Below are 27,048 nucleotides of genomic sequence, written 5' to 3' on the forward strand. Positions count from 1 at the left end.
TTTTCAAAAAAAAAGAAAAGAAAAAAAAAATTGAACACCGCAAATACTGGTAACATAATGAAATTTTTTTCCCTTTAATTTTAAAAAATAATTCGACCATGGTTAGATGTCACGAAGTAAGTGACAATGCCTTACCTATGCATGTTCTTGGGCCCAAGGGCCTCTTCCATCCTCGTCAAGAGGAATGTTAACCTTTCCTTTCATACAACAGCTAACAAAATCTTAACACAGCACTCAGCATCTTTATGTAAGTTAGGATCACAGAATTCAAGCATGTTGTTTCTAGTGACTTAAAAACCCAAAGTAGAGTTTGGTGCATTTACAGGAATACACAGCAGCTATGGAAAACAAACATATGTTTGTTTGTTTGTTTTAAACAGAGTCTCACTCTGTCACCCAGGCTGGAGTAGAGTGGTGCAATCTCAGCTCTCTGCAGCCTCTGCCTCCCGAGATCAAGCCAAAAATACAGATGCTCACCACCATGCCCAGCTAACTTTTATATTTTTAGTAGAGACAGGGTTTCACCATGTTGGCCAGTCTGGTCTTGAACTTCTGACCTCCAGTGATCTGCCCGCCTCAGCCTTCCAAAGTGCTGGGATTACAGGAGTGAGCCACCGAGGTGTGCCTAAATATTTTAATTAAGTTTCCTTTAATTAACATTTCCTTAAATGTTTTAATTAAGTTTCCTTTTCCACACATTAAACCAAATGAAGTCTATAGTTCAGTTAATAATATTGAACCAAATTTTTTACTTTTAATAAATGTACCAAGATTATAGAAGATTTTAACATTAGAGGAAGCTGAGTAAAAGGTATGTGTAAACTGGGCATGGTGACTCATGCTTCAAAAAAAATTAAAAAATAAATAATTTAAAAAAAAGGTATGTGTAACAACAATAAAAAAAGGTGTGTGTAAACTTTTTGCACTATTTTTGCAACTATTATTTAAATTTCCCCGCAACTATTATTTAAATTTCCCCAGATTCATATCTTGAAGCCCAAACCCCCAATATTGATGATATTGGGAGAAAAGGCCTTAGGGGTTAATTAGGGTTAAATAAGATCATGAGGGCGGGCCCCTGGTCTGACTGGATTAATATCCCTATAGTAAGAGACACCAGAGTAACAGCAAGAAGGCAGCCTACAAGCCATGAAGAAAGCTCTTCATCAGAAACAGACCATGCTGACCCTTTAATTTTGGACTTACAGCCTCTAAAACTGTGAAAAAGTAAATTTTTGTTTAAACCACCCAGACTGATATTTAGTTCTGGCAGCCCAAGCTGAATAAAAACATATCTTAAGAAAAACATATCAAACAGTAGGGTCTATTTAAAATCATTAAAACAGTAACTAAATTTAAAAATACCATGCCCCATGGGCCGGGCGTGGTGGCTCACGCCTGTAATCCCAGCACTTTGGAAGGCCAAGGCAGGCGGATCACAAGGTCAGGAGTTTGAGACCAGCCTGGCCAACATAGTGAAACCCCATCTCTACTAAAAATACAAAAATTAGCTGGGCATGGTGGCACGCACCTGTAGACCCAGCTACTCACGGGGCTGAGGCAGGAGAATTGCTTGAACCCAGAAGGCAGAGGTTGCAGTGAGCTGAGATGGCACCACTGAACTCCAGTCTGGGCAACAGAGTAAGACTTCGTCTCAAAAGAAAAGAAAAAAAAAAAAAGCAACCTCGTGAGAGAACATGAACCAGGGAAAAAAAAAAAGAGAAGACAACAACTGGTGGATCACTTGAGGTCAGTCAAGACCATCCTGGCCAACATGGTGAAACTGTCTCTACTAAAAATACAGAAACTAGCTGGGCGTTGTGGCAGGTGCCTATAATCCCAGCTACTCAGAAGGCTGAGGCAGGAGAATCGATTGAACTCAAGAGGCAGGAGGTTGTAGTGAGCTGAGATCACACCATTGCATCCACGCCTGGGTGACAGAGCGAGACAATGTCTCAAAAATAAATAAATAAAATAAAAATAAAAATACCTCCATGTTACTGGAAACCACCACCAAATTAAAAAAAAAAGAAAAGAAAAGAAAGAAAGAAAAATACCATGCCCTAATACTACTGGGATAGTAGTCAAATCGGTACATCCTTAAAATGCTAGTGGCTACAGAAATAACTATGTTTTGAGAATCAACTGGGTAAAGAATAAACAATAACTCTCCAGAACTAGAAGCTAAAGTAAAATAGTAAAACATTTTTATATGGGCTACCAAGTAGCCTAATATATACTATCTTACTGTTATAAGACAGTTATTTCATAACTGCGTTGATGACATTACACTCTGTACAGAAAAAATGATGTATATTACTTCAAAAAAAATTCCAAAATCTTTATTACCTTTTCAAAAAAGTTTCATACTGTGTAACTATTAATAAAATGATCAAATATTTCTCTGAACTTTCCCCCTCAATTTTGTGATGAATCCAAAACTGCTCTAAAAATCAGTATCTATTATAAAAAATGTTTACTAATGAACAGTGAAATTCTGTGTGTTGCCCTATCTGTGAAGTCTGTAGTAAAGAAAGTGTTATATGAACTCCTCATTGTAATACAGTTTGTGAAATATATGGGCTCATTAGTTGTCTACTTTTTAACGATATGACCAGAATGTAACCAGCAACGTATATTTTAAGGCTCATTAAACACAGTGCAAAGCAGAAAGGAAACAGACTGTGCAGTACAATCACTGATGACAAATTCCTATCATATTTCCTTAGTTTTCCTAGTTTTGATATTAATGATTTCACAAACAGGGTAATGATGAAAAAAAATATATACACACACACACACACACACACACACACACACACACAACTCACTGCAGCCTCAACCTTCTAAGCTCAAGTGATCCTTTCACCTTAGCCTCCCAAGTAGCTGGGACTACAGGCATGTGCCACTATGCCTGGCCAGCTTGCCTTGGCCTCCCAAAGTGTTGGGATTACAGGAATAAGCCATTGTGCCCAGCCAACAACAACAACAACAAACAACAACCATTAAAAAACAAAAAACAAAAAACAACTGCTGGTCCGATGCTAGTGGGTTATCAGAACTTATTAACATTAGCATCACCAAAGTTGGTATATAATCCCCCACTGCTAAATTTGACTGGATTAAAAAAAATTTTTGCTGTTGTTTTTGCAGCTTTAACTCAAAGGAGAAGACAATTTTAAAATAAATTCACTCATGTAACACAGCAGTTATTTACAACTTTTTGGGTGCTGCAGTAACATGTCTATGCATATATTTAATAAACTGTGACCACAGTGCTTGTCTTTTTATTTTTATTTATTTATTTATTTTTGAGACAGAGTCTCACTCTGTTGCCCAGGCTGGAGTGCAGTGATGCCATCTCGGCTCAGTGTAACCTCTGCCTCTGGGGTTCAAGCAATTCTCATGCCTCAGCCTCTTGGGTAGCTGGGATTACAGGGGTGCACCACCACACCCAGCTAATTTTTTCTATTTTTAGTAGAAGTGGGGTTTCACTGTGTTGGCCAGGGAGGTCTTGAACTCCTGTCCTCAAGTGACCCGCCCACCTCGGCCTCCCAAAGTGCTAGCATTACAGGGTGAGCCACAGCACCTGACCACACCTGTCTTTTTAAAAACATGACATAAACTATTCTCAGCCAGATGTGGTCTCTAGATCTCTGGAATGACAAATACCAACACTGGCCCTCAAAAATTTCAATTGATAACATTTCCATACTGCAACGAAGGTTAATAATCACGTGAGAAGAGTTTCTTATGACTCCTTTGACAACATCAAATTTAATTCCTAACTATGATTTATCACTTCTTCTCCCCTCCCCAGACGGAGTCTTGCTCGGCCTATAACTTCTTTTTTTTTTTTTTTTTTTTTTGAGACGGAGTTTCCCTCTTGTTGCCCAGGCTGAAGTGCAATGGCGCGATCTCGGCTCATCACAACCTCCGCCTCCTGGGTTCAAGCAATTCTCCTGCCTCAGTCTCCCGAGTAGCTGGGACTACAGCCGCATGCCACCATGCCCAGCTAATTTTTGTATTTTTAGTAGAGACGGGGTTTCACCTTGTTGACCAGGATGGTCTCGATCTCTTAACCTTGTGATCCACCCGCCTCGGCCTCCCAAAGTGCTGGGATTATAGGCGTGAGCCACTGCACCCGGCCCCATCACTTCTTTAAAACCAAAACACTTACATGTAGAAAAGATCTTCACATTTATGGGACATGCATGCACTTTATTGTAGAAAAATTAATTATGAATATGGAAACAATTTATAAATCATGATCTAATGCTAAATCTTGAAAGAACTTATAGCCTATGTACAGACAAAAAAAAGGGGAAAGGGGAGTTTAATTACCTACCTACACTTCATTCCTGTAGAGCTTTGACTCCTTTACCCTATTCTGTTTCTTTTTTGAGAGGTGTTTGAGAATTAGATAACTGAGATGGTAACAGTATGTATATGGCTTTAAGAGTAATTAGCTCTCAATGGCAAGACAAAAGCTTAGTCCTTCTCGCTTCTCTCTTGCTATCTAAAATCTATATATACCAAATAACTGTAAAGGCAAAAAACCTTTAATTATTAGACTAGGACATTGTTATGGTCTGAATTTTGGTGTCACCCATGAATGGGATTAGCACCCTTATAAAAAAGGCAAAAGAGAACTCCCTTGCCCCTTTTCCCACAAGGATGCAACAAAACAGACGCCATCTATGAAAATCAGGCCCTCAACAGATCAAATCTGCTGGTGGCTTGATCTTGGAATTCCTAGCCTCCAGAACTATGAGCAATAAATTTCTGTTGTTTATATATTACCCAGTCTAACTTATTTTGCGATAGCAACCCAAATGTACTAAGACAGATACCAAAATACTTCTGTGAGTACTGAACTCAGTTTGAACTTAGGGAGCAATGAATTTTCTACAGACTCTTTCTTACAAAAGGATGATAACATTGTTACACAGAACAGTGTATTCACTGTTGTTTATAACTATGTCAAATATCAAACAATATTTAGAAAGCTTATTTCTAAAAAGAAAACTACATATTATTTAAGTACCAGTCTGTCCTGTTTGAAAAGGAAAAATTAAGATGTCTTATATAAAAAAACAGATTGTGGAAAATGACACAGCTGCCCCAGTATGCTCATTTATACAGAATGAACTCCAAATTCAAGACCCGACAGTGGGTTCTCCGTTTCTTGCCTAAAAGCAATTTAAAGGTGGCCAGGTGTGGCGGCTCACAGTAATCCCAGCACTTTGGGAGGCCAAGGCAGGTGGATCACTTGAGGTCAGGAGTTTTGAGACCAGCTGGGCCAACATGGTGAAACCCTGTCTCTACTAAAAATACAAAAATTAGCTGGGTATGGTGGTGCACACTTCCAGTCCCAGCTACCCAGGAAGCTGAGACAGGAGAACTGCTTCAACCCAGGAGGTAGAGATTTCAGTTAGCCAAGATCACACCACTGCACTCCAGCCTGGGCGGCAGAGTAAGTCTCTGTCTCAAAATAATAAATAAATAAGTAATTTAAAGGTGATGTTAGCTCAGTTTCTGGAGAAAAGGTACTCCCAACATCCACAGGGCCAAAAAAAAAAAAAAAAAGAGAGAGAGAACTGATGCATGACTAAGATGGCAAGAATCTAAAGCAATTTCAATGTTTGGGATGCTGCTATAAGAAAATGGGATCACTACAAAACCACATTGCAATGAAAAAGATTACAGAATGGTTATCTTTTTTCTGAGATGGGGTAGTGCAATGGCACCATCTCGGCTCACTGCAACCTCCGCCTCCCTGGTTCAAGTAATTCTCCTGCCTCCAGGCATGCACCACCACACCTGGCTAATTCCGTATTTTTAGGAGAGACGAGGTTTCACCATATAGGCCAGGCTGTTCTCAAACTCCTGAACTCAGGTGATCCACTCACCTCAGCCTCCTAAAGTGCTGGGATTACTGGCATGGGCCACTGTGCTGGGCCTTTTTTTTTTCTTTTTCTTCCCCCTGAGGCAGGGCCTCACTATGTTGCCCACACTGGTTTTGAACTCCTAGGCTCAAGTATTCCTCCCTGCTTCACCTCCCAAAGTGCTGGGATTACACGCATGAGCCACTGCACCCAGCCCAGAATGGTTGTCTTAACAAGTAAAAAGCTGCAACTGAGAAATCAACAACTCCTCTTATATCCATAAGAGAAGTGAGGTCACAGGGCAAACTGCTACCCCCAAAAATAGACTGGCAGACACAGAGAATCACAACTTATCAGAGCAGAAACCCAGGAAGAGAAAATACAATCAGTTCCGCTGTACAAAAACCTGAAACATACATATATATATATATATATCATGAAGATATACCACATTCTGGGCCATAAGGCACATATTGATAAATTTTTAAAAATAGAAATCATACAATGTCTGCTTTCAAATCACAATGGAATTTAACTGGAAGTTCCTAACAGAACAATACCTGCAAAATCCCAAAACACTTGGAGATTTAAAAACACACTTAGAGAATAGTAAGGACTGGCATCAAAAGAAAAAACTAGTGGGCCCTGATATAATATATCATCCTGAGAAACATAATGCATTATTCTAGTATATTTATGGATTAGTCCTAAGCTAAGTATGTTTATGTTTCATCAACAAAACTAGAAATGCTTCCCCCAGGCATGTGTACTTGTCCAGTAGAAGAACCTCACCTTGGATTTATTCCAAAAGAGGCTCTCAAATGTTCAGCATCAACTCCTAAAAGGAGTCCAGTCCAAATGTAATGGGATAAATCCCACTCCTCCCACCAAAAGCTGAATCTCTCATCATAGCAACAGGTGACCCTTGCTGTGAAGTTAGAGGATAAGCACACAAATAAATTTATATGATATTATCTACTGAATTTTATAAATGCACATGTTAAACACACGTGCATTATAACCCTAGCAATGGGCACCAAAAGTCTAAAGCCCAAATCCTTAACTAGACTATACATAGGGTACTATAAAACTACACTCCATATTAAATAATTAAACCAGAAACTGTTAACTGAAGTGCAAAATCATGAATATTCTTATATGGCTACAACAGCCTAATTATCAAAGTATGCTGAGACAGACAGGCTATTTTAAAGTACTGATTTGAAAAAAAAAATCTTCAGAGAAATTTATGATGGATGTCTCTTACCTCATAAATGTTGGGGTGCCACATTTTGGTCAAGAATCTGAAGGTAGGTGGTGAATAGGGGTAGTCAATAGGAAATTTAATATGCGCCTGAAAAGAAAAAAAATGAAATGTTAATAAATGAGACTACAAGTTATTCATCTATCTAATAATTCACCCTATTGCACCCGAGAGAAACAAAGCTCCTTTCACAGAGTAGACTCTTCAGATTAAAGTAGCCCAGACATACTGTTATCCCCAGTGCCAGGGTCATTAGTATGTTCTTCTAGCATCCCTTCAAGTATTTATAAAAGGCTATTTTAAGTCACCAAAACTCACATACTCACTCACATACACGAACATACATAAATATAATTTTAACTTAACTCACATGAGTGAAAAACAGTACTCTGTACAAGTGTATTTTATTTTTATAACAACATAATCTTATTTTAGGGTACAGAATATGGAACAAAGATATTTTTCTTTTTACTCACATAATTTAACTGTCATTCTATCACCCAGAAATAATAAATGCTGACATTGCTGATTTCCTCACAAAACTTATTTTTTAAAATTTCAACATACTGTATTTTGTATTCTGCTTTTTTCATCTGTATCACATTGTAAACATTTTTTACATCATAAAATGTTCCCTCTACATGTGTGACTGTTGTATCTACATTATACTCCATCAAATGTATACCTAGATGAACCATTTTTAAAAACTACTTTCTTATTTTGGACATTTGGGTTGTTTCTCACACTTCTGCTGTTATAAATCCTGCTGCAGTGAATGTCCTTTGTAGTGACCCACCTTTCAGATATGAAGAAATCCAGAAAAAAATCAAAAACCTGAAAAGTTCTCTCTTCCATAAAAGCAATAGGAAAATTGCCAAAAATTGTAAGCATCAACATTTTCAGAATTCCAGAAAAGAACCAGAGGCTTGCAACAATTCAAGGAGCAGATATTTAAGGAAAATGGCTGACATTCAGTAAGAACACCAAGCTATGTGATTTTAACTTACCCTAATCCAATCTCCTATACTGTAGCTGTGCAGCAGCCTTAAAACAAACAGCTCACATTCAAAGTAAAAACAAGGAAGCTGACAGGCCCTGGAGGGGATAGAATGGGCTAGAATTTTGTCAAAGCCTTACTCCCAGAGAACCGTCAATAGTTGGCCTTTCTAGTGGTTCCCTAGAAAACTCTACTAGCAAGGCTGTCTACACGTCATCAGATTTGGAGCTTGGCCAATGTGAAAACACTTTCCCTGGCAGCTTTGCTGAAAACAATGGCAGGCAACTATTGAACTTTAAAGGTACCTAAGGCAGTGGAAAAAAACTTAAAGGAAAACTGGGCTGGGCTAAGAGTTGTCCATTATGGTTTTGAAAAGCTCTGACAAACTGTTAAGAGTCTATAAGACCATGACAATGTTTAGAGCTATGCACATGCCCAAGGCTATGTGAATGCTCAGGAAAGCCCTAAGAAGGCCCTAACTTTATAAGTCTGGCTTAACCTGAGGATGTGTGCAACCAGAAAGTAAAGAGTTTTGCAACTGCCTGGCTGAATTAAGTTGAAGACATGCAATGACACGTATACAGAGCCTCTCTACAAATTCCAAGTGACTAACTTGTTGTAGACAATTAAGGAAATCTGTTCAGTCATTACCTGACCACTAAGCTGAATGGAGAATTCACTGGCAACACATAACAAATAATATCTACATTATAGAATTAGGTAAGAGAAGTCACTAAGCAAGCCATAATTACAACAGCAGTAGCAATGGCAACAACAAAAACCCTGGGGAAGAGGAGAACTGGATTTCTGCAGTTGCCACTGTATATATTAAATTTCCAGTTTTCAGCAAAATATTACAAGGTACGAAGAAACAAAGTATGGTCCATGCAACAGGAATAAAAAAAAGAATCAACAGAAACTGGAAGCCCAAGTATTGAAGTTACTAGACAAGGACTTTAAATCAGCTTATCTTTAAACCTTTAAACATTTCAAAAGACTAAAGAAAATCATGGCTAAAGTAATTAAGAAAGCATGAGAATGGTATCTCACAAATATATAGTGAATATCAATAATGAGATAAATTATTTTTTAAAATCCACAAAAAGTCGTGGCTCATGCCTGTAACCCCAATACTTTGGGAGTCTGAAGCAGGTAGATCCCTTGAGCCCAAGAATTTCAGACAAGCCTAGGCAAGGTAGTGAGACCCTATCTCTATAAAAAATTTAAAAATCAATCAGTACAGTGGTGCATCTGTGGTCCCAGCTACATGGGAGGCTGAGGTGGGAGGATCACTTGAGCCCAAGGAGGTTGGGGCTGCAGAGGGCTATGATCATACCACTGCACTCAGGCCTGGGCAACAGAGGAAGACCCTGTCTCAAAAAAAAAAAAAAGAAAATTAAAAAAACAAAACAAAACAAAACAAAGAGGGCGGGGAGAGAGAGAGAGAGAAAGAGAGAGAACGCACATGCGCGCGCAAGAAGCTTTTCCCATGGTCCCCCTCAGATGTGGCTGAATCTGATGCTATCTCCAGGTAGACAGCATCAACATTGAATTGAATGGGAGGACTAAGATAAGAAAGAAACCATAAAATTCTTAAAACAGGGGTAAATCTTCATAACCTTGCATTCACTAAGTTTCGTAGAAAAGACAATAAAAACACAAGGAACAAAAGTAAAAATAAATTGGACACAACTAAAGTTATTATTATTTTGAGACAGAGTCTCCTCTGTTGCCCAGGTGAGTACAGTGGCATGATCTCGGCTCACTGCAACCTCCACCTCCTGGGTTCAAGTGATTCTCCTGCCTCAGCCTCCCGAGTAGCTGGGATTACAGGCATGTGCCATCACGTCTGGCTAATTTTTGTATTTTTAGTAGAGACAGGGTTTCACCCTGTTGGCCAGGCTGGTCTCAAACTCCTGGCCTCAGATGATCCACCCACCTCGGCTCCCAAAGTGCTAAGATTACAGGCGTGAGCCACCGTGCTCGGCCCAGGGTTTCTTTTTCAGAGGATAAAATGTATTCTAAAATTGATTTTGGTGAGGGTTACACAATTTGGTGAATATACCAGAAACCATTAAACTATATAGGTTAACAAATGGGTGAATTGTATGATATATGCATTATATCACAATAAAGCTGATTGGGGAAAACCCAGATCCCTCAGAGATCTTGGTTTCTAAAATATCATTATTCGGCTGGGCACGGTGGCTCAGACCTGTAATCCCAGCACATTGGGAGGCCGAGATGGATCGATCACAAGGTCAGGAGTTCAAGACCAGCCTGTCCAAGACGGTGAAACTGATGTCTACTAAATCTACAAAAATTAGCCAGGCATGCTGGCAGGCACCTGTAATCCCAGCTACTCGGGAGGCTGAGGCAGAATCACCTGAACCCGAGCGGCAGAGGTTGCAGTGAACCAAGATGGCGCCACTGCACTCCAGCCTGCGCGACAGAGTGAGACTCTGTCTCAAAAAAAAAAAAAAAATCATTATTCAGTAAAAGGAACCAGGGCCCTTTGGAGAAATAACTGATTCTAGATCTGTGGCAGGAAAAATACAAGACAAGCATAGAGCATCACATAATGTCAAAAAGTAAGGGCTAAAGAAAATAAATTAGGGCCGGGTGCGATGGCTCAAGCCTATAATCCCAGCACTCTGGGAGGCCGAGGCGGGTGGATCACGAGGTCAAGAGATCGAGACCATCCCGGTCAACATGGTGAAACCCCGTCTCTACTAAAAATACAAAAATTAGCTGGGCATGGTGGCGCATGCCTGTAGTCCCAGCTACTCGGGAGGCTGAGGCAGGAGAATTGCTTGAACCCAGGAGACGGAGGTTGCGGTGAGCCGAGATCGCGCCATTGCACTCCAGCCTGGGTAACAAGAGCGAAAACTCCGTAATTAGGGTATTTCAAAATAGCATAGGAGCCAACCTGCCAGAGCTCCTAATGGCCAAAACTAAAAAAACTAGGTTATAAAATACATAATGTAATACTGTTACCCAAAATATGAAATAAATATAAATGAGTGCATACTGATAAGTATTACTGAATGGAAAAATGCTGGTGGAGAAGGGTCAAAACTTCCTTACAGTAGTACTACAAATAATCATAATCCACATTCAGGTGAAGTTGAATCCCCCTTCCCTGGACTGTGGGTTGGATTTGATGACACAGTTCTAACAACAGAGTATGGAAAGAAATAGCAGCTCTACCGTAGAGAAATCTGGCAGACATGTTAACCAAGTGATCAAGGTTAACATCACTAGCGGTAAGTCATATTGATATGATCTCCCTGATATGATGTGGCGAGAAAGGCACTTCATCTTTGTGGTGTTCTTCCCCAAAAATCTATAACCCCATTCTAGTCATGAGAAAACCATCAGATAAGCAAAATGGAGGAATATTCTGCCAAATCTGACCCATCATCTTAAATTGTCAAGGTCACAAAAAAGGTAAGATGGATAAACCATCAAAGACTGGAGGAGACTAAAAAGATGAGACAACTAAATGCAGTATGATATCCTGAATTGGACTCTGAAATAAGATGATATAGAGGCACAGGAGAATAGACAATGAGTGCTAATGACTATGAGGATTCTTTTTGAGATGAAATATTCTGGAGTTAGATGGTGGTGATAGCTGAACAACCATCTGAATATACTAAAAACCACTGCACTGTACACTTTGAAAGGTGAATTTTACGGTATATAAATTATACCTTAATTTAAAAAATAATCAGTGCAGAAACTGGTAAAATCTAAACTAACTGGAGATGAGTTTATAAACAAAAGAAAGCTGCAGTGGCTATCTGAATAGCAGAAAGTACACTTCAGAACAAAGAATATTAAACAGATAAAGAGGGTAATTTCATAAGGGGATCAATTCACAAAGAAGACATAATATTAACTGTGTATGCACCTAGTAACAACAGAGCTTTAGAACACAAAATGATGTAACTAAAAAATTATATCACCAAATGGAAAAAGAGAAAAATGCACAATTGGCCGGGCGTGGTGGCTCAAGCCTGTAATCCCAGCACTTTGGGAGGCTGAGGCAGGCGGATCACCAGGTCAAGAGATCGAGACCATCCTGACCAACATGGTGAAACCCCGTCTCTACTAAAAATACAAAAAAAAATTAGCTGGGTGTGGTGGCGTGTGCCTGTAGTCCCAGCTACTTGGGAGGCTGAGGCAGGAGAACTGCTTGAATCCGGGAGGCAGAGGTTGCAGTGAGCCGAGATTGTGCCACTGCACTCCAGCCTGGTGCCTGGCAACAGAGCGAGACTCTGTCTTAAAAAAAAAAAAAAAAAGAAAAGAAAAAGAAAAATGCACAATTACAGTTAAAGATATCACTTCTCTCTCAACAGTCTAAAGCAGCAGTCCCCAACCCTTTTGGTACCAGGGACTGATTTCACTGAAGAAAATTCTTCCACAGATGAGAGGGTTGGGGAGTGTGGTGGGTGTTTCAGGATGAAACTGTTCCACCTCAAATCATCAGGCATTAGATTCTCCTAAGGAGCATGAAACCTAGATTCCTTACACATCCAGTTCACAATAGGGTTCCCACTCATAAGGAGAATCTAATCTGACAGGAGGCAGAGCTCACCTCCTGCTGTGCGGCCTGCTTCCTAACAGGCCACAGACTGGTATCAGATCAGTATCAATTGGGGACCCCGGTCTAAAGTACAAGGAGACAAAAACTCAGGATACAGAAGACAATATGCCACCAAACAGCAGCAGCATACAAATTACTTTTGTGGACACACAGAACACACACCAAGACATACCATATTCTGGAACATACAACACCTATCTACAAAGTTTAAAGAACTGACATAATATATAGAATATTTTCTGACTACACCAAATTAAGCTAGAAATTTTTATTTTCTAAATTCAAAGGTATGTAGTAAATTCCCAAATATTTGGAAATTACATAACTGTACATATCACAATATAGAGGGAGCCACAAAATTACTTAGAAAACTATTTAATTGAATATGAAAAAGATGACAATAAAAATCTGTAACATACACCTAAATCAATACTCAAATGGAAATTTTTAGAATTGTTTACACAGGAAAAGATGTAGGCCTCATTTTGATAATATAAGCTTCCACTTAAGAAATGAGAAAAAAACAAAATTAGGCCAGGTGCAGTGGCTCACCTATAATCCCAGCACTTAGGGAGGCCAAGGTAGGTGGATTGCTCAAGCACAGGAGTTGAAGAGCAGCCTGAGCAACAAGGTAAGACCTCATCTTACAAAAAATTCAAAAAGTAGCCAGGCGTGATGGTGCACCACTGAGGTCCCAGCTACTTGGAAGGCTGAGGTGGAAGGATCACCTGAGTTTGGGAGATTGAGGCTGCAGTGAATCATTATCTTGCCACTGTACTCCAGCCTGGGTGACAGAGTAAGACCTTGTCTCAAAGGAAAAAAAGGAAGGAAGGAAGGAAGGAAGGGGAAGGAAGGGGAAGGGGAAAGAAGGGGAAGGAAGGGGAAGGAAGGGAAAGGGAAGGGAGGGGAAGGGAGGGAGAGGGGAAAGGAGGGGGAGGGGAAGGAAGAAGGGGAGAGGAAGGGAGGGAGAGGAGGGGGGAGAGAAAAAGAAAGGAAAACTATGAAATTAAACTAAAAACAAGCAGAAGAAAGAGAACAGAGATCAAAGCAGAAATCAATCAAATTGAAAAATGGGAAAACTGCAGGGTGTATGGGTGATCAATAAAACCAGAAGCTGGTTCTCTTTGAAACCATCAAGAAAACTGCTAAGCCCCTAGCCAGACTGATCAACCCAAAAAAAAAAAAAAAAAACCCAACCCCCCCACACACACAAATTACCAATACCAGGAATAAACCAGGAGACAGTACTACAGATTGCACTGGTATTAAAAGAATAAGAGAGGCCAGGCGAGGTGGCTCACGCCTGTAATCCCAGCACTTTGAGAGGCCGAGGCAGGTGGATCACAAGGTCAGGAGTTCAAGACCAGCCTGGCCAACATGGTGAAACTCCGTCTCTACTAAAAATACAAAAATTAGCTGGACATGGTGGCACATGCCTGTAATCCTAGCTACTTGGGAGGCTGAGGCAGGAGAATTGCTTGAACCAGGACCTGGGAGGTGGAGGTGTATTGAGCCGAGATCGCGCCACTGCACTCCAGCCTGGGCTACAGAGCAAGATTCCATCTCAAAAAAAAAAAAAGAATAAGGGAATATTATGAATAACTTTATGCTCACAAATTCAATAAGTTAAACAGACAAATGACTTGAAAAACACAAAGAACCAAAACTACTTAAGAAGAAATAGATAACCTGAATAGGCATATATTCAAGAAATTGAATTTGAATCTAAAACCTTCAGACAAAGCAATCTCCTGAGCCAGATAACTTAAATGGCAAATTCTACCAAGGAAAAAATAATAACTCTAAACAAATTTTTGGAAAACAAAATAAGAGGGAATATGCTTCCCAAATCATTTTATTATACAGACATATAATACATATCTGGGCAAAACAGATCATGAAAACTTCCATTAAAGGTTGGGAATCTGGTCCTTAGGAACTATAACCTCTTATATCTCATATTTATGGCCAAATGAGATTATCCTTTTGAGAAATAACAAAATGATGTTGTCTATGTAGTCAAATCTTTAGGTCTCAAAAAATGTGTTGGTCGGTCATGGAAACTCACACCTGTAATCCCAGCACTTTGGGAGGCCAAGATGGGCCAAGATGACCTGAGGTCAGGAGTTTGAGACCAGCCTGACCAACACGGAGAAACCCCATCTCTACTAAAAATACAAAAGTAGCCGGTCATGGTGGCACATGCCCGTAATTCTAGCTACTCGGGAGACTGGGGCAGGAGAATCACTTGAATCCGGGAGGCAGAGGCTGCGGTGAACAGAGATTGCGCCATTGCACTCCAGCATGGGCAACAAGAGCAAAACTCTGTTTCAAAAAAAAAAAAAAAAGTCTTGAGGCCAGGTGCTATAGCTCATGCCTAATTCCAGCACTTTGGGAGGCCTAGGTGGGCAGGTTGCTTGAGCCTAGGAGTTCACTAGCCTGGGCAACATGGTGAAACCCTGTCTCTACAAAAAATACAAAAATTTGCTGGGTGCGCTGGATGTTCCCATAATCCCAGCTACTCAGGAGGCTGAGGTGGGAAAATCACCTGAGCCCAGGAGGTCGACGCTGCAGAGAGCTGTGATCATACTACTGCATTCCAGCCCAAGTGACTGAGACAGTCTCAAAAAAAAAAAAAAAAAAAAAAAAGAAAGTATTGTTAGTTTACTTAGGATACTAAGAGAAATATGCAGTGTAACTAGGAACACATGCATGAAAATTTATGCAGAATAGATGATATGTACCAATATAATAAAAGGTAGCACAAGATAGTAGTAAAGAACACTGACTCTTGAAGCCAGGACCATCTGGGTTTGAATCCTGACTCTGCAACTCAGCTATTACCTGAAGCAACTCTTACTTTATATTGATCAATTGACTGACTGACTGAGACAGGGTTATGCTTTCACCCAGGGTGGAGTACAGTGGCACAAACATGAAATCACTACAGCCTTGACCTCCAAGGCTCAAGTGATACTGCCTCAGCCTCCTGAGTAGCTGAGACCACAAGCGAATGGCCACCATGCCCAGCTAATTTTTAATTTTTTGTAATGATTTCATCATTTTGCCCAGGCTGGTCTCAAACTTCTGGGCTCAAGCAATCCTCCCTCTTTGGCCTACTAAAATGCTAAAGGGAAAAGTAGTCAGGCTGGCGGGACCAAGGGAAAAGCAATAAGAAAAAGCAGATAGGCCGGGCGCGGTGGCTCACGCCTGTAATCCCAGCACTTTCAAAGGCCAAGGCAGAAGGATCACTTGAGCCCAGGAATTCAAGGCCAGCCTGGGCAACATAACAAGATCCTCTTCAAAAAATTTTTTAAAAATTCAGCTAGGCATGGTGTAGTTCGAGCTACTTGGGAGGCTGAGGCGGGAGGATCACTTGAGCAAAGGAGTTCAAGATTACAGTAAGCTATGATCACAACACTGCACTCCAGCCTTCCTGACAATGCAAGATCATGTCTCTAATAATTAAAGTTCATGTGAAAGCAAAAATATATGGAAATAACAACATTCTTGATAAAAAGCAATAGGGAAGAATTTGCCCCAGTGGATAAAGCATCCTATAAAGCTATAACAATTAAATGATTAAATGACACACAAGCAGATCAATGATACAGATTAGAACATGTTTATTCAGAAAACAATTTTAAAAATTGCAAATAACTAGGGAAAAGGATTCAAATAATGTAGGGACTTTCACTTTGGATGAAGATGCTTGTGGACACATGAATTTAAAAATCACGCCTCACTTTCAAGTAGGAAAATATCAAACCTCATCTTCACTAAGAATCAATAACAGTAATAAAGATCTAGACAATCTTCAGTCACTGCAAGAAGAAAACAGAGTTCCCATACTAGTAGCAAAAGATTGATTGTTCTGTAGCCATGGTAACATAAATAGCCACTAGAATGAGTTTTAAATTGCTTAATCAATACCTGATGGCTCTATAGCTATAGAACCACAAGAACCAATTTTAAATCCACTTAAACAACTTCACTCAGTAACCACGTTTTTGCAAGTAAACCTATCTGTGATACCCACTACTGATAGCCCCTTGTTCTTGAAAGCTAGCCAATTGGGAACATAGTCACATTTCAATGAACACATTTCTGAATACCAAGTATATCAGTAACTGTCTCACCCAAGCAGCCATGCTTCCACAGTCGATGCCAATCCATCATGCCCATATCCACTAATCCTCGATCTTCATGCTTCGAAAACCGCATGTCAAATAGCAGTCTGGTCTAAAAGAGATCAACTGCCCAGCAACACTCTCTTTACTTAAGTAAGCAGTAAACTCAGCTTTGTGAAATACTAAGTAGTAGTAATATCCTCTGACACTCTAGCCTTTATAAAAGGTATGCTAGAAAAATACATACCAACACAGAAATATACCCAAGATGCCTTAAGTGAAAAAGGCAAAGCAGTATATAAGTTGATGCTATTTTAAAATAATTATGCTCTATCTATCTATCTGCTAAAAAACAGGCTGGGTGCAGAAGCTTATCCCAGGAGGCCTTGGGAGGCCAGGGCAGAAGAACAGCCTGAAGCCAAGAGTTTGAGACCAACTTGGGCAACATACCCATTCTACAAAATATATAATATAATATAATATAATATAAATAAATAAATATATATATATATTTATATATATATATATTTATATTTATATTTATATTTATATATATTGTTTTTTTTTTTTTTGGAGAGAGTCTCCCTCTATTGCCCAGGCTGGAGTGCAGTGGTGCAGTCTTGGCTCACTGCAACCTCTGCCTTCTGAGTGCAAGAGATTCTCCTGCCTCAGCCTCCTGAGTAGATGGGACTACAGGTACGTGCCACCACACCCAGCTAGTTTTTTTGTATTTTTGGTAAAGATGGGGTTTCACTATATTGTCCAGGCTGGTCTTGAACTCCTGACCTTGTGATCTGCTCGCCTCAGCCTCCTAAAGTGCTGGGATTACAGGCATGAGCCACCGTGCCTGGCCAAAAGTTTTTAATAAAAATATATACATATATAAAAACAATGTGTGTATGTTTCTTCATATGCTTTACATATACAATATACTTTAAAAGACTGTGAAAAGACACATTCCTAACCATTAACAATGATTAGCTCAAAAATAGAGGGCAACGGAGGCAGAATGGGGCATTTAAAGAACAATTATAAGTTCTCTGACTGATAATAAAGAATGTCACTATTTTTATAAACTGAAAAAGAAATTGAAGATTTTTCACTTAATCTTCTATACAATGCTCTATACCTACTTTGCACTGAAAATTGACGTTTGGAATGATACACTCAAAAAAGCTTTAAGTTTGAAAATATAAAAACTAAATTAAGGCTGGGCGAGGTGGTTCATGCCTGTAATCCCAGCATTTTGGGAGGCTGAGGCAGGCAGATCATGAGGTCAGGAGTTTGAGATCAGCCTGGCCAACATGGTGAAACCCCATCTCTACTAAAAATACAAAAATTGGCAGGCATGGTGGTGCCCGCCTGTAATCCCAGCTACTTGGGAGGCTGACACAGGAGAATCACTTGAACCCGGTGGGCAGAGGCTGCAGTGAGCAGAGATCACCCCACTGCACTCCTGCCTGGGCAACAGAGCGAGACTGTCTCAAAAAAACAAAACAACTAAGTTAAAATGATGGAAATACAGCAGTGGGGTCTTCTTAAACATCAATAAAAATAAGAAATCCAGCCAGTTTTACAAATTAAATTTTTAGGCCAGACGCGGTGGCTCACTCCTGTAATCCTGGCACTTTGGGAGGCCAAGGTGGGTATATGATCTCAGGTCAGGAGTTCGAGACCAGCCTGGCCAAAATGGTGAAACCCCATCTCTACTAAAAATATGAAAATTAGCAGGGCATGGCAGGGGGCACCTGTAATTCCAGCTACTAGGGAGCCTGAGACAGGAGAATCACTTCAACCAGTGAGCGGAGATCACACCACTGCACTCCAGCCTGGGCAACAAAGCGAAACTCTGTCACAAAAAAAAAAAAAAAAAAAAAAAAAAAATTTAGGCCAGGCACAACGGCTCATTCCTGAAATCCTAGCACTTTGGGAGGCCAAGGCAGGTGGGTCACTTGAGCCCAGAAGTTCAAGATCAGCCTGGATAACATGGTGAAACCTTGTCTCCACACACAAAAAATTTTAAAGCTTAGGTATGACAGCTTGAGGTTATAGTCCCAACTACTGAGGCTGCTGAGGTGGGAGTATCACTTGAGCCTGGGAGGTCGAGTCTGCAGTGAGTCATGATGGTACCACTGCACTCCTACCTGTGCGACAGAGTGAGAACTGGTCTACCTCTATTATATTAAAACAAAAGAAGTTTTAATAGAAATTACCGGATATTTTTCATTCCAAATTGTGTGCATATGAAATCTATGAGACATAACTGAATTTCCTTAGGAAGTTTGATAGCCTTAGGGAGTCTTATGTTTAGATCACATGTGGAATTACCATCTTTACTTTGCATTTATATATAGTGCATATATGTAAGCACCAGTTCTTTCTACAGTAACATTTTATTCAAGTTATCAATAAACTTTTGCTTAATCATGCTGTTAAAGTGTAACAATAATAACTTATTAATAGTTCACTATATCTAGAAGTCACAGTTGGTTGTCCATCCCTAAATCACTTAGGAGACATTTCACCATTGTTGTGCTAAGGGATGGAAGGGATGGGGGGAAAAAACAACAGCACAAAATTAAAGAGGAAAATAATTACTTTCATTTACCTACAGGTCCACTTAATTAAGTGAAAGTAGTATCTATGATATTAGATCTTTTTTTTTTTAGACAAAGTCTTGCTCTGTAACCCAGGCTGGAGTGCAGTGGTGTGATCTCCATTTACTGCAACATCTACCTCCCAGGCTCAAGCAATTCTCCTGCCACATCCTCCCGAATAGCTGGGATTACAGGTGCTGGCCACCACGCCCAGCTAATTTTTCTATTTTTAGTATAAACGAGGTTTCACCATGTTGGCCAGGTTGGTCTCGAACTTCTAACCTCAAGTGATCCGCCCATCTTGGCCTCCCAAGTGCTAGGATTACAGGCATGAGCCACAGAGCCTGGCGTGATATTAAATCTTAACCATTTATTTCTGAAACTGTCAAGCAAGTGTACTAAAGCGTATCTACTAATCAAATTCACATACACCCCAAATCCTTTTTTTTTAATTTATTTTTTTTTTTAATTTTTTTTTTGAGACTGAGTCTTGCTCTGTCACCCAGGCTGGAGTGCAGTGGCATGATCTTGGTTCACTGCAACCTCCACCTCCCAGGTTCAAGCAATTCTCCTGCCTCAGTCTCCTGAGTAGCTGGGATTACAGGTACCCACCACCATGCCCAGCTAATTTTTTGTATTTGTAGTAGAGACAGGGTTTCACCATGTTGGTCAGGCTGGTAATGAACTCCTGACCTCAAGTGACCCGCCCACCTTGGTCTCCCAAAGTGCTGGGATTATAGGTGTGAGCCACTGCGCTGGGCGCCTCAATTTTTAAATATTGAAGTTTACCATTTAAAAAAATTATCCAGTGTACCTCCCTCTCAATTTTGCTATTAACCTAAAAACTGCTCTAAAAGAGGATCTTTTTTCTCGTTTTTGAAACAAGATCTCAGTCTGTCACTAAGACCAGCGCTGTAGCATGATCACAGCTCACTGCAGCCTCAACCTTCTGGGTTCAAGCGAACCTCCTGCCTCAGCCTTCCAAACAGCTGGAACTACAGATAAACACCACCATGCCTGGATAACTTTTTTGGTTTTTGCAGGGTTTTTTGGTAGAGATAAGGTCTCCCCATGTTCCCCAGGCTGGTCTCAAACTCCTGGACTCAAGAGCTCCTCCTGCCTCAGCCTCCCATGGTGCCTGATGTTTGTAATCCCAGCTTGAGCCACTATGCCCAGCTAAAAAGTAGTCTTTAATTAAAAAAAAATTATTCATGTGGTAAAGTTTTGAATTTGACCTATCTATTAGCTGTCTCAAGAAATACAGGAAATAAATCTCAGACGTCACACCTAAACAGACACAATTGTTATCCAAGTTAATTACAACCTTGATAGGCTCTTTTACATTTTTCTTTTATTTTTTTTTTGTGGAGAACAGGGTCTGGCTATATTGCCCAGGCAGGTCTCAAACTCCTGGGCTCAAGGTATCCTCCCACCTCTGCCTCCCTAAGAGTTGGGATTACAGGCATGAGTCACAGTGCCCGGCCTCCTTACATCTTTCTTGCCTAATGGTGCAAACTCATAAGAACAAGTACTTCCTCAAGTCCATCGCAAATCTAATTTTAAAAATAAATAAATAAAAAGAACAAGTACCACCCAGGAGCAATGGCTTACGCCTGTAATTCCAGCACTTTAGGAGGCTGAGGAGGGCAGATCACGAGATCAAGAGATCGAGACCATCCTGGCCAACATGGTGAAACCCCATCTCTACTAAAAATACAAAAATTAGCTGGGCATGGTAGTACATGCCTGCAGTCTCAGCTACTCAGGAGGTTGAGGCAGAAGAATTGCTTGAACCTGGGAGGCGGAGGTTGCAGTGAGCCGAGATTGAGCCACTGCACTCCAGCCTGACGAGACAGAGAAACACTTCATCTCAAAAAAAAAAAAAGTACCTCCAAAATATATTTCTGTACCATTTCCACATTTTACCCTATTTTTTACATTAATTTTTAAAGTTTCAACTCACCTGGACAATGGACTAATTAAGTGCACCCTCAATGAAATCACCAAACTCATCAGACACCTATTTTTAGTTATACAAACATTCTATGTGTAAATATTTTCACTTATTCTATTATTCAACATATTGTTAACTGAAAACCCATCATGTTACCATGTAACAATATGGGAGGTAGGAAACAAACATATTTAGAACACTAGCCCTGAACGGCAATATTTTATTTAAAAGAGGCACACAAATAAATGATTACAAATTAAGAGCCTCAAATGAAATCTCTACTAGTTGCTAAGACAGCACTGTGAAAACAAAACAAAAAAAAAAAAATTTAAAAAATTTAAAAAAAAGCTAAAAAAATAAAATAAATAAAATAAAATAGAAAAAGAGACCACTGTGAAAGAAATGCCTAATTCTGGCTGAGACATTCAGGTAAAATTTACAAAGGGGTGCTACTTGAGCCAAGTACTGAGGCCAGGGTGAACAGGACCTTACAGGCAAAGGGAAAAATAATGCAGAAAAGCCTACATGTGTGAGCAAAGAGAGAGACAGTTGGAATAAACACGAGAAGTGTATTTTTGATACATATAGAAGTATAATCAGTGAGACCCAGTAATTGACTTGATATTTGGATTGAAGAGAAGGAAAAATTCAAGGACAACTCTCAGTTTTCTATATTGAGGGAATGAGTGAACAATGACAGATAGAAGTAGCGATAAATAATACTCATTAAGTGCTTACTACGTCAAGCATTGGGTTAACTGTATCATTTCATCACTCAGTTGTGAAGTTAACAGTTAAGAAGTTATAGACATAAATGCATGTGACCTATTTATTGAGAAACAGATAATTTTCTAGGCATCTATGGCTACTAAAAAGCATTTTCCCATTTATCATTTTGTCTTCTTGAACCACTTTATTTCCTGGGCTTCTCCAATTTCACTGTCTCCTCATGCTCTTAACTTTTCTACCCACTCTTTCTCATACTTCTTACCTCCTCCCAAGATCCTCTTTTTAATTTAATGTACCCTCATCATAACTTTCTTTGGTTTCCTATTCTCCCTAAATGTAGCACTCCAGCCTGGCAACAGAGCAAGACTCTGTCTCAAAAAAAAGAAAAAGAAAATTACAAAAGAAAACCATTATATATGTAAATATGTAAAACCAAGTATACACTGACTTGGAGCAAAATTTTGATAAACCCCAATGGACAGTATTAAAGAAATTTTGTTATTCTACTAATTACTTTCAGATGAGGTTTCAGCAATGACAAAAAAAATTACATATGTTTTTGTTTGTTTTGAGACAGGGTCTCTGGGTATGGCATGAGTACAGTGGCACAATCAGGGCTCACTGCAGCCTCAACCTCCCAGGCTCAAGTGATCCTCCCACCTCAGCCTCCCAAGTAGATAGGACTACAGGCCTGCGCCACCACACCCAACTAGTTTTTTTTGATTTTTGGTAGAGATGGGGTTCTGCCATATTGCCCAAGCTGATCTTGAGCTCTCAAGCTCAAGCAATCCACCCACCCCAGCCTCCCAAAGTGTTGGGATTACAGGCGTGAGCCACCGTGCCTGGCCAAAAAACAGTGACATATGAATAATGAAATATATCCCAATTACTCCTGCTACCTATTTATTAACATACTATTAAATAGCTGAAAAAGTTTCCTGGTCCTAAATACAACTTTACTTGGTAATATCTCAGTTGATGACAAATGTAGTGTTTACTGCTGTATTTGGATTTGTGCCTGGATTTAGTGTGAAATGAGGATACTCCCACTGCTGAGTTTTTCTGCTATGGCATCAGTTCACATCTGCCATAGGATATGTTTCAACATGTCATCAGCAAAATCAATTAAAACATTTTTTTTTATTTTTGGGGGGGAGGGTAGATCAGGTTTTCATTTTTCCAAAAATTGCACCAAAGTAAAGCAAAGCTCGTTGATGCGGATGTGCTGTGTAGGCATCAGCAGTACTTCCCTCACTATGCACTCCTTGGACAGTTGTGCAATCCCAAGAAAGGGTGGTTAAAACATGTTTTCTTCTTAACTTGTTGAAAGTGTCAAAAGTCTGCCAATTACAAATCTTTAAACTGTTCAATAATAGTATGTGGGAAAGAAAATGTGTGTACATACACACACACACCCCCCTAGTGAGGCTATATAATGTGCCTGCAGGTTTTAAAGTCAAACTGACACAGAAGGTCTGGGATCCTGGCTAAGCCCCACCCTTAAGCTTGCCCTAAAGTGTGTGTGTGTACACACACACACACACATACACACACAACCTAGTGAGGCTACATAATGAAGGGCTGACATAGAAGGGCTGGGATCCCAGCTAAGTCTCACCCTTAAGCTTGCCCTAAAGTGTGTACACACATACATACCCCTAGTGAGGCTACATAATGTGCTGCAAGTTTTAAAGTCAAACTGACACAGAAGGGCTGGGATTTCGGCTAAGCTCCACCCTTAAGCTTGTCTTAAGTGAAAAGTTGACCCCATTTTTCAGCCGAAATGTTGCCTTTTTGGCCTGCCCTGCTCCTATCCTGTGCCCATAAAAGACTTCAGCTGGCAGAGTAACACAAGGAGCTGAGTGTCAAGGATACAAGATGCTGAGCATCAAAGACTACGGAATTCGGCTAACTTGAGACAGTGCGATTTCGGAAAGGGGCCTGCAAGAGATATCCGGACTTCAAGGAAAGATCACCTTCCCACCCCCTTTCCAGCCTCCCTTTCCGCTGAGAGCCACCCACTGTTCAATAGTCTTCTGCATTCATCACCTTTCAAACAGTTCGTGTGACCTGACTCTTCCTGGACCCTGAACAAGAACGGGGTGTAGAGAGGACAGGGGCTGCCACTCTGACCTTCCACTGAGCTGGTAGGCACTTGGCCGGTCCTGGACTGCAGAGCTGGAAGAGCACTGGTTGTAACATGTCTGGACGCTGCTGCGGGGCCCACGCAGAGCCTGCACCTGCCAGAGAGTAGCAACTGGCCAGTTCATTCGCTTGTTTCCTCACTGGCTCTCTTGCTCCCACGCTACCTCCCACGAGTAGTGGCCAGCAGAGGGCTGAGTGCAACGAGCCACTCCAGTTCCTGCCCGCTAAGTGGGTAAAGGGAACTATCCTGTCTCAAAATTATAAATCTTAATTAAAAATCCCAATATAGGGCTGGGCACGGTGGCTCACGCCTGTTAGCCCAGCACTTTGGGAGGCCGAGGCAAGCGGATCATGAGGTCAAGAGATAGAGATCATCCTGGCTAAGACTTTCACCGTCTCTACTAAAAATAGCGTTGTGGCACGCACCTGTAGTCTCTACTAAAAACCCCGTCTCTACTAAAAATAGCGTTGTGGCACGCACCTGTAGTCTCAGCTACTCGGGAGGCTGAGACAGGAGAATCGCTTGAACCTGGGAGGCGGAGGTTGCAGTGAGCCGAGATCACCCCACTGCACTCCAGCCTGGGCAACAAAGAGAGACTCCATCTCAAAAAAATAAAAATAAATAAAAATAAAAATGTGGGGGGGCGGGACGGGAGGGCAGATCATGAGGTCAGGAGATCAAGACCATCCTAGCCAACATGGTGAAACCCGTCTATACTAAAAATACAAAAAAAAAATTAGCTGGACGTGGTGGCGAACACTTGTAGTCCCAGCTACTTGGGAGGCTGAGGCAGGAGAATTGCTTGAACCTGGGAGCGGCAGATTGCAGTGAGCTGAGATCGACCCACTGCACTCCAGCCTGGCGACACAGCGAGACTGTCTAAAAAAAAAACAAACAAAAAAGGCCCGGCGCGTTGGCTCACGCCTGGAATCCCAGCACTCTGGGAGGCCGAGGCGGGTGGATCACGAGGTCAAGAGTTCGAGACCAGCCTGGATAACATGGTGAAACCCCGTCTCTACTAAAAATACAAAAGAATCAGCCAAGCATGGTGGTAGGCACCTGTAATCCCGGCTACTTGGGAGGCTGAGGCAGGATAATCGATTGAACCTGGGAGGCGGAGGGTGCAGTGAGCCGAGATAACACCATTGCACTCCAGCTCGGGCGACAGTGCAAGGCTCCTGTCTCAAAAAAAAAAAAAAAGTCTAAAAAGTTTAATTTAGAATTATTATAATACTTATCTCAAAAATGAAATATAAATATCAGGAAATCCCTGCGCTCTTACTAAAGTTCAGACCTTAAAGGATATTTTATTGTAGTCTCAATATTAATACTGATATCTCTCTGTATTTTTTTTTATTTTTGTTTTGAGACAAGGTCTTGGTCTGTTGCCCAGGCTGGAGTGCAATGGTATTATCACAGCTCACTGCCACCTCCACCTCCTGGGCTCAAACAATCCTCCCACCTTGGCTTCCCGAGTTGCTGGAACTACAGATGTGAACCACAGCCAGCTAACTTTTTAAACAATTTTTTGTAGAGGTGGTGCTTTGCCATGTTGGCCAGGCTAGTCTTGAACTCCTGGACTCAAACAGTCCACCTGCCTCAGCCTCCCAAAGCGCTAGGATTACAGGCGTAAGACACAACGCCTGGCCCTCTGTATTTTTTTTTTAAGACAGTCTTGCTCTGTTACCCAAGTTGGAGTACCGTGATGCGGAGGCTATAGTACAGCTCACTATAGCCTCCGCCTCCCGGGTTCAAGCAATTCTCCTGTCTCAGCCTCTCAAGTAGCTGGGAGTACAGGCATCACCACACCCGGCTAATTTTTTGTCTTTTTTTAGTAGAGATGGGATTTCACCATGTTGGCCAGGCTGGTCTCGAACTCCTGACTTCAGGTGATCCACCCAACCTCAGCCTCCCAAAGTGCAGGGATTACAGGTGTAAGCCACTAAACTCCCCCTGCTCTGTATTTTTTTAAACGCAGTAATTTAAAAATGTTTCTTTCAGCTTGGAAAGTGAAGCCATTTTTGCCCAAAAATAAATGCTAGAGAACCAACAGCAGGGTAATGGAATAGCAGAAAAAAACATTTGGACTTGTGGTTAAATACATGTGAATACACATATTTACTCCTGCCTCCTCAGAAACTAGGTTTACTATGTTTACAGAAAAGGGATTTTTATTTTTAAACTCATAGACCCATGAGGACAAATGAAAGGACACAAAAGAAACAAAATTTTGGAAGCTGGAAACCAGAAAAATATGTAGTAAGTAATTTAGAAGACCAGACTGTGGTCAGAAAACCAGGAATAGGCTTTCTCCACAGAACCAGAAAAAAACTCATGAACTGGAAGCACTGACAGCAAATAATGCTGACAATTAATGGACTGGTCAAAAGTCTGTATAAAGAGTAGACAGATCCCCAGAGCCTCTATCCCTGGCTAATGAGGGACTAGCCCATACCACACTACTAAAGACTGGATGTTTACTCTCTGTCACAATTGAACCAGAAACACAGGGGTTGGGAAACAAATGAAAATAGAGAAAAAAATCTAACTACTGAATGGTAAGATCCTAGACTCTTTTTCCACCTGTCTCTTCAAACACTAGCAATCAGACCTGTATACACGCCAGGTAGGAAAAAAGATTCCTCTCTGAGGTGGCTGACCATCTCCCACAGAGAAAACACAAAAGATATAATAGATGTGGGCCTCCCAATCAAATGTGTCCAGCTAGGTC

The 27,048-nt window shown here is 40.7% G+C and overlaps 1 protein-coding gene and 2 non-coding genes across 4 annotated transcripts in view; all 3 read right to left on the bottom strand.

Moving 5' to 3' along the window:
* Nucleotides 1-27,048, bottom strand: part of UBE2R2 (ubiquitin conjugating enzyme E2 R2) — a 104,136-nt gene that overhangs the window by 25,416 nt on the left and 51,672 nt on the right. For both annotated transcript variants that reach the window (XM_064380591.1, XM_064380583.1), the window contains exon 2: nt 7,156-7,242. In XM_064380591.1, coding sequence (XP_064236661.1) covers nt 7,156-7,242 — 87 coding nt within the window. The remainder of the gene's footprint in view (nt 1-7,155; nt 7,243-27,048) is intronic.
* On the bottom strand, nt 83-211 carry LOC135277441 (U6atac minor spliceosomal RNA). Its single transcript, XR_010345038.1, has one exon. It is a non-coding gene; the product is annotated as a U6atac minor spliceosomal RNA (small nuclear RNA).
* LOC135277437 (U4atac minor spliceosomal RNA) lies at nt 23,347-23,470 on the bottom strand. The gene has a single exon (XR_010345035.1). It is a non-coding gene; the product is annotated as a U4atac minor spliceosomal RNA (small nuclear RNA).

Source organism: Aotus nancymaae, unplaced genomic scaffold, assembly GCF_030222135.1.
Source record: "Aotus nancymaae isolate 86718 unplaced genomic scaffold, 86718_ANA_hifiasm-v0.15.2.pri h1tg000003l, whole genome shotgun sequence".
In the NCBI taxonomy this organism is placed as follows: domain Eukaryota; kingdom Metazoa; phylum Chordata; class Mammalia; order Primates; family Aotidae; genus Aotus; species Aotus nancymaae.